The 12901-nt window shown below is 42.1% G+C and overlaps 1 protein-coding gene across 1 annotated transcript in view; it reads right to left on the bottom strand.

Annotated features, from left to right (window-relative positions):
- Positions 1–9052, bottom strand: part of b4galnt4a (beta-1,4-N-acetyl-galactosaminyl transferase 4a) — a 440181-nt gene extending 431129 nt beyond the window's left edge. The window contains exon 1 of the mRNA XM_034176867.1: positions 8621–9052. Coding sequence (XP_034032758.1) covers positions 8621–8762 — 142 coding nt within the window. The 5' untranslated portion in view covers positions 8763–9052. The remainder of the gene's footprint in view (positions 1–8620) is intronic.
- Positions 9053–12901: the final 3849 nt, after the last annotated feature.

Genomic DNA, 12901 nt, shown 5'->3' on the forward strand with positions numbered 1-12901 from the left:
TGTTTTCAGCCCTGTTTGTTTCTTTCTCTGTGAACAGCCTGGAGCCCACAATTTTTCATACATCTTCATGAAATTTTATTCAAGATTCATATCCTGATATGCAAGAACTGATTCAATTTTCAAGATCAAAGTCAGGAAAAATTCCCTATCTTTTGAAGAAATTGCAGACCTGCTGTGACCCACTGCAGAAACCGCGGGTCCGCAATAAACGTAGAAAAATGATCATTTAACCGAATCACACCCTCAAAAACAACGGTAATGCGAACTGAAGAACTGATAAGGGAATCGTTAAGCAAAAAGGCTATCGATATCGGTGGATCAATCAAAAGTGCCTCAATCACTCATTTTTCTGTTATGGATTTATCTACACCACCAAAATTGGGTGGAGGTTCCAATTTTATGCCTGGTTGTCTATCTTCCAGTTACCAGTCGGAAACCAAGTGCCTAAAAGAAATAAATTGTGCAGAGCAGAGATAACCATGTTCTGTGAAAATTATCTGAGAAACATTTCAGAAACTGAAAAAGTAGAAAAAAAAACCTGACACCAAAAAAAAACAAATTAAAAAAAACAAACAAACCTTTGATTCAAGTGCATGAAATAAATACATACTCCTAACATTTGATCACATTTAATTTAGCTTATGAAAAGCCACTTCTAACAGGACTCTGACCTTGAAAATTTTTTTCCAAGGTAAAATGTTGTAGAATTTGAAACTCGTGTTGGCGGAGCTTTGCGCTCTACGAGTCCAGTGCTGTAGCTTCATATTCAAACCAGAAAGGACTCAGGCAGAAAATGAAATGACGTTATTTCTACCTACCCAGCCTCATACAAACAATCAATGACACTTCATGTGTGGATGGAACCCTGGCAGCCTGATATGCATATTTACGCACTTCATAGAGCCCCATTTTCACTAATGGCTACATCTCTCTTAGAAACCCTTGGTGCGAGAGAGGACGTGTTATTCATAAGAGGTTAAGTGAGTTGACCTGCTCAGACACTTGCTAAATGGAAGACAGTCAATTAGACATGAGGCCCGGCACGGTGCAGCATAACAGCCTCCTACTTCTTCGCTAGAAGGCCGCAGCAGACGAGTCAAACAGGCAGACTATTAGTGCAATCCTCAAAATGAGGACCAGAATAAGCTCTGTGATGTCAGAGAAAAGGATGGTGCGACATAACACAAAGTCAGCCACCACATTCCTCACAAAGAAATCAACTGTAATGAATGTGTGGTGCAAAGGCTGATATCAGTTAAATGGCCTTGAAGGGTCATTGTGCACGCGTTTCTCATTTCTTTTTTGCAGACTTACTGTAACAGGGTGGAACATCATAAGTTCACACACAGGACTCACTGTAGGATTTGAAGCGTTTAATTAGCTGTGCCTGATTAGTTACAGAGCCCATATACTGAGAGTAGTAGCAGTCAATGTCCGAGGGTTTTGACTGACAGTCGCCATATTGCTTCCAACTCCCAAGTGATCGCGCATTGATCATCTCGTAAATCAAGCTCATCTCACATTTTAAAATGATGGGCCGTTATCCATATGGAGCCAAAAATCAATCAGTAAGATGGACATAAAATGTATAGATTTCTTACAGATACAGAAAGGAGAAAAATATGGGGAAATAAAGTCAAAATAATGGATAGAAAGCAACGCTCAGCTCAAGTCCCTTGGTAATTCAATTTTCATAGTGTGTAGGTTCTACCTTCAGCCTTCAGGCTTTTATAGAATTAAAAATGATGCATTATTTTATATAAATTAATTGTTGAGCTGATAACATCACAAAATTTTAAAATTGATTGGTCATCGGTGGCAGGCCAGAAATGTATATAAATACATGTTATATGAGCAAATGGTGTACAGAAACGTGATTGTTATTCACATGCTGAAATGATAAGAAAATTGCAGATTCTCTGTTTTCCAATGTATTCTCAATCTAAAGTCACTCCACTGGGTGACAATAAGACAGGCTTAACATGCAAAAACACGGTAAATAGTGTCCAAAGTACCACGCCAGGAAATGAGATGCTACTGTCCCCACTCTCAGTATGTAGGCAGTCTGACAGTAAAACCAAAGTGAGTACGCCCCTGTGCAATATCACCTGAATGGTGAATGATTCAAAATTGTAACATGAGTAGACGTGGGCTACACTGCAAGCTAAGCTTTGGTTCAGCCATTAAAGATCCAATATGCAGGATTTAGGGGGGTTTATTAGCAGAAACGGACTACAGCATTCATAGCCATCTGTTCATTATCACAAAATTACCTGCAAAAGCAAAATGATGTCTTTTCATGTGCTCAGAATGAGCCCTTCATGTCTCCATGGGAGGAGACCCAATCATGTAGGCCGCCAAAAGCACGGCCATGTTGATACAGTAGCCCAAATTGGACTTAATTACTCCAAATTTCATACTTTCCAGTGCAGCCAGAACTTGTTTTCGAAAATTCAAAGGGGAAAACTCGATTGGGAAGTGATACAATTTAAGGGTTACTGCACAGTAACACACACTGACAACTGTTCTACATGGCATGTTTAGGGAACCAAAGATATCGCAGAATTTGACCACTTATGGGGACGGCCGCTCCCACTGTGCAATATATACACAGCATAACTTCACATGGATAAATGGTGTACTGTTTTGTTATCGGCTGCAATCACCGAAGCAGTCATGAAACGTGTTTTGGTTTTTTTTCGGTTCCCCGTGGAGAAGGTAAGATGAGGCGAGTTGGAGACATCGCGTCGGTAAGTGTTAGCCTACACAGCTAACCAGAGTAGCTGCGTTCTCTTGCCTGCAAAACCGCCTCGACATGTTTGTGCTCTGGGTCACAAACAAACCGTAACACATCCACTTTCTCACCGCATTGTCACTTTTTCTTTGCATTCTCACTTTGTTTGCATGTAATTTGCCCAGAAACTCACAGAAAATGCTGTGTTTTTATGTCATCATATGCGTCATGTTTTACCCATTTAGCGCCCGCCCTCAAACGAGACTGCAGCACCCAATTGATGATGTACACTATATACATTGTGTATCATCAACGGACTACATTTAAAAAGAAAATAATGAAAAAAATGACCTGGTGATTTTAGCACATATATAAGCTTAGAGTTTTGTTTTTATCCTGGTCCTTTGGACCCAAAGTACTCCACATCTCCCATTTGTCCCTACACAGTCAGGTCAATTGCTAAGCTTCGATTGTCTCAGATGAAGCCCAAATGGAAGAAGGAAAGGCTGCAGTTCCTTGACTGGCCACTTGAGGCTGGATCTAACAGCAAACAGTTTTCCATTCAAGTCAGTGTTAAAATGTCCACCTTTAGAGCAGAAATAAACATGTTTACAGCCTGGTACAAAACAAAAAATGGTTTTGGTCTCTATAGACAGTCTGTTCCTGCGTGACGACTGTGGGGGGGGGGGGGATTTATTATTTTTTTTCCTCCTAACAATAATTTAAGACATTTTAAGCCATAAAGTTTTGCATAATTAGTGGCGTGGTCACACAGTGACAGCTGCTGAGACGAGTGCCTGCGACTTATCTATAATTCTGCTGGCAGCAGCCACTTTGAACATTAGTTTGGTTGTTGCCCTGGTGCTGCCTCCGAGGTCAAGAAAGTACCTCATAATAATTAACTTTGTCCTTTGTTCTGTATTTGCAAAAAACCAAAAACAAACTGATCAACTGAATTTTTTTTTCCTTAAACACAAAAGTAGGGTGCAACTGTGGTTCAGTCTTTCAAGAATAATGCAATCCAGGTACTATCTGGATTTTTTTTTTCCTGTTCTTTTTTGAGGGAGAATATCAAAATGGTACATTGTGTCTGTCTCCACAGGCATGTCTAAGAATGAAACAGAAAAAGGAAATATCCTCTCACAAATATCTATCAATCAGCAGGAAATGATGGTGATCTGGAGCCTCATGTACAAAGCCTGCGTAACCACAAAAACGTGGCGTACGTCCACGTCTCCACGCTAACATTCAGATGCATCAAAAGTGAAATGACCATGGAAATGTGTAGTGCGCCATGCAAAAATCCTGGCTGGGGTACGCATGTTTCTACAGCTATTGTTCCACTGCCGACACAGAGGTGATGCTGGAAACCATTATTAGTGTGAAAACATTAAGTCATCAGAGTGATGTACACATCAGAGACACACTGATGAACAATTAACACATCCACGTGTTTGCAAATATATGAGTGGACATAAATGCATGCGTAAAGTGATGCGTAAAGTGACATTAACAATGGCTGTGTTAGCGTTGTTAGAGGACCTTGCAAATGGTGTAATCTGACATGATGTGCATTCAGGGAACGAGAGGATTTACTTGCAAATGAAAATAATGGCTCATAAACAGATTTCGATTACCAAGGCCACTGTTACTGGAGTTGCGCGCAGAACTGCCCCCAGCCCAGAGTGCAACATGGTGAGGAGCCATGGCTTGTCTGTGCCTACACAGGTGCTGACCACGCTAGGTTTCCTGGCAACATGGGCATTCCAGCGGGAGCTGGCCAATCGGGCAGGAGTGTGCCAGTCAACCTTGAGCCGAGCCATGCCAGCAGTGTGGAATGCAATCACTCCACTGCCATTTCTCCAAGACATTTCCATGCCTCCACTGGAATTCATCTGGACCAATGGCCTTTTCACTCTTCATCCTCTTCATAGCTGCCCTCACGTCATCCTTACTAATCCTTTGGACTTTCTGATTTACTCTCTCCACATCATCTAGCTTTTTCCCTCTCTCTCATTTTTTTCCCCATTCATCAGCTCCTCAAAATATTACCTCCACCTTCTCAACACACTCTCCTCACTTGTCAGAACATTACCATGTGCATCTTTTACCACCCTAACCTACTCCACATCCTTTCCAGCTGTGTCCCTTTGTCTCTTCTTCACCTCTAAAGTCATCCTATAAACCACCATCCTGTGCCGTCTAGCTACACTCTTCTCCTGCCACCACCTTACAGTCAATTTCTTTTAGCTTGCATCTCCAACACAGTCCACCTGTGTGCACCTTCCTCCACTCTTATATGTTACCCTGTGCTCCTCCCATTTCTTAAAGTAGGTGTTCACCACAGCCATTTCCATCCTTTTGCAAAATCATCTACCATCTGCCCTTCCACATTCCTGTCCTTGATACCATATCTACCATTACTTCCTTATCACCTCTGTTCCCTTCACCAACATGCCCATTGAAGTCCGCTCCTACCACCACTCTTTCATGTTTGGGCACACTCTCCACCACCACATCTAACTCACTCCAGAAATCTTCCTTCTCCTTTATCTCACATCGTACCTGTGGGGCATATGCACTGATGATATTCATCATCACCCCTTCAATTTCCAACTTCACACTCATCACCCTGTCAGACACTCACTTAACCTCCAACACAAGATGCTCCTAGCTTTACTTTCCTTCCACACACAATATGTCTGCCTTTCTCCTTTTCACATATCAGCCAGCTCTAACTTTACCAGTCATACTACCAACTTTCAAAGTCCCAGCTCTCATATCCACCCTTGTAGTTTTCCTCTTCTAGTTTTCTTCTGTGGGTGTTTTCTTCCTCTTGTTCTTCGCCCAGCAGTAGTACAATTTCCACCAGCACCCTGTCTGACAACGGCGCCGGAGGAGGTCATTGTTAACCTGGGCCTCGACCAATCCGGTATGAAAATTCGATTTATACTCTGCATCTTTAATTTTGGCTTAACACCGGATGCTCTCCCTGACGCAGCCCTCCTCATTTATCTGGACTTGGGACTGGCACTCAGAATGTACTGGCTGCACACCCCATGTGGGTGAGTTGCAAAGGTTCTGTCACCACTACCGTATATTCAGCTACAGATACAGATGAGGACCAGTGAAGCTCCTATTTAGCCCAAGTTAGCATCTTTTAACATTAATAAATTGAAGCTATTATTTTTATATATTAGTTTAAATAGGAATGTTGGCACAGTAGGACATGTCTGGGCTTCTTCAGGCAGATACATGTGAAGCATGTGATTTATTATAATAAAGGCAAAGCCTTGAGCCGAACATTGACTTTGGTTGATGTAAATATATTGTGTCGATTGTATGTGACACACATAGCTCAAAATTGCTTGGGTGTATGAAAGTATTTTAAATAGACTGACACGATTTGTTAATGATAAACTACTGTAGGGTTCAATGATACATACATATGGGTTTATTAAAGGTATTCATGAAAATAATGTTTCATGTCACCGACATTAATGAGTGAGGCTCCATCACGTCATTTAGGTCCGTCAAATTTTTTTCAGTTAAATAGTTCTGGAGAGCATTAGCATGGCTAAAACCCTTCAGCTTCAGCCTCACTCTGAGTTTGGTATGAAGCCTTGTTCCTAACTGCAGGGTGCTGGTGGCCACTAGGGCCACTGCTGCCTGTGTGACATCAGGGTCAGGTCTGGGAACATGCATGTATACCACAGGTTGCCACCTCCACCACACTCTCACAGCCATACAGTAATTACAGGAAGTGCCAAGACTATAAAGGCTTGGACCTTCATTCTCCTGCAAAGGTATCAACATCAATCACCTCTATCCAGCTCTTCCCAGATGTCTCTGGACCTCAAACACTGATGACCCAAAGGCATGAGCATCACTGCACAGATAAGTGAACCTCTCTACAAGTTTGGCTCTTTCACTGCACCACAGCTCTTATGAGATGCTGCAATAATAATTTTGACAGCATGGCCCAGTACGACTGTGTGGGCTGTTTGTACCCCGATACATGATGCTGCAAATGCAACAGTGTCCAGTATTATGTAGGAACAAATAAAACTCAGCATCACAAAACTAAATGGGGATTATTGTTTGTGGAAACATCCACAACTGAGATCAGAGACAATGAAATGCCCCATCTGTCAGTGGTGTGCATGTGGCATGTGAGTGTGTGCATGCATGGTACACCCATGTCAAGGACGTCCTAAACACCAGGTATCACTTTACACGGACAGCTGCACAACTGCACGCTCGGCACAAAAGCGGTAGCAGATGACATTGGCGTTATATCAGCCAATATTTTTCATCAATATTTCGTATCATCACTTGCAATTCCTGTAACCTTCTGCATTACCCACAGAATGAAGCGACTGATCCCGCTGTGACAGAATGCAAACCGAGCCACAAAGCAGAGCAGCAGCAGGTGGACATATGCCCCACCTCCCCCCGCTTGCATATTTTGCCTGGCATGCCCGTGACCTCTGAAGCTCATGAACAGCCCTTTGATTATTGATGTTGAAACCGGCGTCCTGCCTTTTGACCTGGCTCTCGACCACAGCGATCTTTACTTAGCCTGCGGAAGGAAACTGTTGTTAATTTATGAGACATGCTGCCTTTCTGTGTTACTTCATCTCATGGCGTATCAGCTTCTACAGCCCTCACACTGCACAAGAAAAATCAAAATAAAAACATAATCATGGAAAGGATGTTTGCTTCAGGACCACATTTGTTATTATTATTAAATCTTTAAGCTCCCAGCATGCCCTGCTATTAAATTAACTGTGAACACAAAAGGCTGCATCTAAAGACTATGTGATTAATGTCTGTATGTTTGTGAACAATTAATTATTACAGCCCATAAAAGGACAAATAAATTTAAAAAGAAGTACCCATTTTGGAAAAGTGTGACCAAAAAAAAAAAAATCATCTTTGTCCATGAGTCCAAATCAACAATATTTAGTTTTCAGTGATCCAAAACCAAGAAAATAAGTAAATAATCATATTTCACAAGTCAAACTCTGGCATTTTGTCATGCAGTTTGATTTATTGTTAAGATGTTTGTGATTTAATGTTTGTATTGTAAAGCACTTTGAAACTTCACATGTAAAAAGGCTTTATATATAAATTATTACTCATAGTTGTGCTATATGATTGACTTAAAATGCTATTCCTTATAAAAGCTTTCTGATTAATCAATCATTTCACTTACTTTTTTAATAATAATATTTTATTTATAAAGTATGTGTACAGTAAGACTTGGAACAATGGCTATTTTGACAATCAATTACTTAATTGAGTGATGACTGAAAATGATTAATCACTAAAATCTTTCTGCTGACTGAAATATTGATTAATCACTTGCCATTTGTTTAATAATACGTTTATTCATAAACAGTGTAATGTACGTAAGAATTGAAATTATTAATAAAATTTAATCAATAGCAATTTTGATCATTAATAACTTGTGTGAGGATTTGCAGCTTTCCATTATGAGGATTTTCCGTTTTATATTTGTTTGGCTACTGTTGGACAAAATTAATTATTTTTCAAGTTTTGGAAAATGTTATTTTGCATTTTATTTTCATATTATACAATGTGATGACGTATGAAATTCATTGATAATGGAACTAATTTATAGCTCAGTATGCAGTAATCTCATCACGTGTTTGTTGTCTTCTGACTTTTTTGATGTGACTTCGGCGCTTTATCGAGTATTTTTAATCTCCTGTGATGTCATTTCAGAATCCTGCTTGGGTCAATGGTGAGTTCATGTTTCACATCCATCTTTTTCCGTCGGGATAAGAGATTAAAGAAACACGCCACATCAATAACAAAGCGCGCCTCGTGATGTCCGGCGCGTTTTGTTGTGTTCCGCACCTTTTCCGTAGTTGAAGTGCAGTTTGATGGTCTTGCCCTGGTTGATGTGCAGGTAGGTGAACCACACAGCGGAGGAGAGCAGCACCAGCAGCAGCAGCAGCTTGAACTGCTTCCGTATCTTCTTCACGGGGAAGCGCAGCATCCTGACTCAAACATCCTCCGGTGGAAAGTCAAAACGGGGTCCGGAAAGTGTCGGTCCGGTTGCTGTGGGAGGGTTTTGTGGCCGCTTCTACTCTCCGTGCCACAGCGAACACATCTCAGGCGGCTGCGCGTAAAACAGGCGGCGTTTCAAAAGCACAGCGTCAAAACGCGTCCGTGCGCTTCGGATCCACGGAGCGACAGCTGCGCCAAACCGGTCGGGTCCTCGTTTCGGAGTCCGGACGCCTCTGTGGGGGTCATCGCTTTGAGAATCGTGCGGGTTTAGTGGAGCTGTTCGTTCGCAGGGGAGCGTGGATCAAAAGTTCGAGGAACAAAAGCAGCCAGAGGCGATAATCTGCGCAAATCCGCCGCAACTCGAGCCTTTGCTGACACTGATTATTCAATCGGCTACTTAAGGATCATCCCGCGGATTTAGCGCAAAGTGTCAGTAAACCGTCGGAAGAATCAACTTCACATGCAGCTGTGGTTAAAAAAAAAGAAAAAAAAAAAGATGTGCAAAATTAGTATTTCATGAAACAGCCGAAAAGAATGTCGGATCACGGTGCGTCCAGGTGCCAATCAAGCAAACATAATCGCCTCGCGCGCTCCATCTCCTGTCAAACAGCCGAAAGCGAGACTGTGGATTCAGATGGGGCGCGTTTTTATTCAAGTCCCGGGAGAGGAGGGGCGATCAGCTGTCATCCTCACACCCGGGTTGGTCTGAGCAAACCGTAAAGCCATGTAGATTAAAAAACTGGAACGCTCCATGATGGCGGGGTTTGGTGTCAGATGTCCGGGGAGTGGATTATCCGTTGCGCTCCGTCATCAAACCGCAGGTGCATTTATTTGTTTTTTTATTCAAATCTTCCGAGTCCTCCGTGGAAACGATCACGGTGTGCTGCTCCGTATTGTTATTCAGTTAAAACGCTGCAACAGCATCGTGCCGCAGAGTGGGGGAGAAGAAAACAACAAAAAAACAAAAAGGTCCAAGAAACGCGCCGCGGGAAAACCAGCCAGGTGCCGCCGTACGACCAGAACAGAACATGGTTTTGTTTTGCTACAATGAAACAGGCTTTCTGCTTCCACTGCGCAGCCCCGCGCACGCCCATCAACTGAGCATCTCAACCGTGCACAGCAACCGAACCCGAGAGGAGGACGATCGACGGGTCCGCCGACCAATCACGGAGCCGCACGGCTGTCACTGGGGGGCGGGGTGAGCGCGTTTGTTCTCACGGTTGCTTGGCACGAGTGTGAGCCAGCATCCAATAGCTGAATGCACAGTTGCAAACTAAGCTTCCATATTCTATTTATTTTATGCCAGTCCCTGTCAAGCGCAGACATCAAAGAATGAAATGATTGCGCAATTTAATCAGACAAGTTTTGTGCTGTCAGTGGGATGTCACTGAAAATATGGGCCTCAGTGCCTGAAATTCGAACCTAGGACCTGTCAGGATTATAAACCAGACTTTGTTTTTCCACTTATGTAAATATGAATATGATGTGCCTGGCCTTTTGTCTGGGCAAGTTATATTCATATTTGTATAATTACTTGGGTTGGTAAGGTTAGACCTTATTTGAGTGAATAAGTGCCTTGTGATTTGGCACTATATATAAAATAAATTAAATAAAGGACATTTGATTTGACTGTTGTCCCGACTACCATAATGAGCAGATCAGATGGAGGCCAACTGTGTTCATATTACAGGTTGAAGTTTTTGAATTAGTTTTTTCATGGACATGAGACACATTGGTGTGTGTGTGTGTGTGTGCTCACACTGATTATTTTTTCCAATAATATTTACGAGGTCTATTAGATAAGAAACCGACACTTATTTTTTTTTAACTATATGGATTTGAATGACGTGCGATTACACCAATCATGCTTGAACCCTCGTGCGCATGCGTGAGTTTTTTCACGGGTGTCGGTGACGTCATTTCCCTGTGGGCAGGCTTTGAGTGAGATGTGGTCCCGCCCTCTCGGCTGAATTCCTTTGTTTCACACGCTGCTCGAGACGGCGCGCGTTGCTTTATCAAAATTTTTTCTGGACCTGTGAGGAATATCCGAGTGGACACGATTCGAGAAATTAAGCTGGTTCTCGGTGAAAAGTTTAACGGATGATGAGAGATTATGGGGTGTTTCTGTCGGTGTAAGGACTTCCCACGCAGCGGGACGTCGCGCAGCGCTTCCAGGCGCCGTCGTCGGCCTGTTTCGACCTGAAAACATCCTAATTTAAGGCTTAATTCACCCAGGACGTCGTGAGAGAACAGAGAAGATTCAGAAGAGGCCGGCATGAGGACTTTATGCGGACATTCCACTGTTTAAGGACATTTTTTAATGAAAGACGTGCGCGCAAATTCACCGAGTCGTTTCCGTGACGACTCGGCGAATCTGTGTGCGCCGTGACAGGAAAAACACCTCCGTGTTGAAAACCATTTGTAAACTTCAGGCGGCTTTTGATGGCTTTCAACAAGTGAGTAACTGAGAAACTGTTTAACAGCTTGGGCATGTTCCAACTTGCCTGTTAAGGTTTCCAACACGGAGGTGTTTTTCCTGTCGCGACCCCCGGCGGTCGGGTCCGGCCCGACATGCGACTCTGCCCGCACGTTCTTTCATTACTAAATGTCCGTTAACAATGGAATGTTCGAATAAACTCCTCATGCCGACTTCTTCTGAAAGTTCTCTGTTCTCTGACGACTTACTGGGTCAACAGAGCCTGAAATGTGGTAGTTTTCAACTTGAAACGGCGAGACGACGCCGCCTCGAAGCGTAGATTGCCGTCAGGCACCGTGGGCCGTCCTTACGGCGACACTACCAGACCAAAATCTCATCAGCCGTTAAAATTTTTACTGAAAACCAGCTGAATTTATCGAATGGTGTCCACTCAGTTGTGCCTTACAGTTTTGAAAAAAATGTTGATCAAACAAAGCAGCAGTCTGAGCCATTCCTAAACAATGAAAAAAAATCGACGAGAGGTTGGGCCACTCCTCACTCAAAGACTGCCCACAGGCAAATGACGTAACCGACAGGCGTTAAAAAACTCTCGCATGCCCACGAGGGTTCAAGCATGTCTGATGTAATCACACGTGATTCAAATCCATATGGTTTTTGAAAAAAATAATAAGGTCGGATACTTTTCTAATAGACCTCGTATATGTTGCGGACACGAACAAGCGAAGCTCTTCAACATCTCACCATGTCATTTAGGTCCTTAAGACTTTTTGAGTAAATGCTTCAGGGGAGCATTAGCATGACTAAAACCTTTCAGCTTGGGGGGAGCTCCACTCCCCCAGACTGCCATAATTACACTCCTCTTAACCCCCTGCCACTTTAAGCATTTTTTTTAATGTAGATGTCAATTAATATTCAAAGTTTTCAGCTATACAGTAGGGCTGTACAGTTTGGCAAATTGATCATATCTCAATATTGTCATATCGATATGATATATGATATGAGAATGATTTGACACAAAGTACAGCAACAGTGAAAATTACACATTCTTAAACAAAACAGTAATAATACCACACTCATTTTGCACTCATCATAAGGTTAGGATACAGTGCCCTCCAAAAGTATTGGAACACTTAGTATTTCACACATTTTAAAATGTTTATGCCATTTCAAATACAAGAAATACAAAAAATATAAAGAATAAAAAAATTCTAAAATTATCTTCCTCAAACTCAAAGCAAATCTCTAAAACATGATAAAACCTGTAAATAATAAGTTGTTTTGTTTTTTTTTGCCAGTTTTCTTCAGACAAGTCAGGGGATGGAAACATGAACATTTCCAAGTCACTGACTTGGACTGTATTTGCATCAATTATGAAGAAACAAAGGTTTCTTTCACCAAAACATCAAATCTAGGCTTGCACCTCTGATGTACTTTCAGGCAAATTGTAGCTGAATGTTCAGGTCTTCTTTTTAAGAAAATTCTCCTCTACACCACTTCATCAGGAAGCTGGATTTTATATTTTTAATTAATTTATACAACCCCTGGCAATAATTATGGAATCACCGGCCTCAGAGGATGTTCATTCAGTTGTTTAATTTTGTAGAGAAAAAAAAAAGCAGATCACAGACATGACACAAAACTAAAGTCATTTCAAATGGCAACTTTCTGGCTTTAAGAAACACTAAGAAATA

The sequence above is a fragment of the Thalassophryne amazonica genome, chromosome 8 (genome assembly GCF_902500255.1).
Source record: "Thalassophryne amazonica chromosome 8, fThaAma1.1, whole genome shotgun sequence".
Lineage (NCBI taxonomy): Eukaryota > Metazoa > Chordata > Actinopteri > Batrachoidiformes > Batrachoididae > Thalassophryne > Thalassophryne amazonica.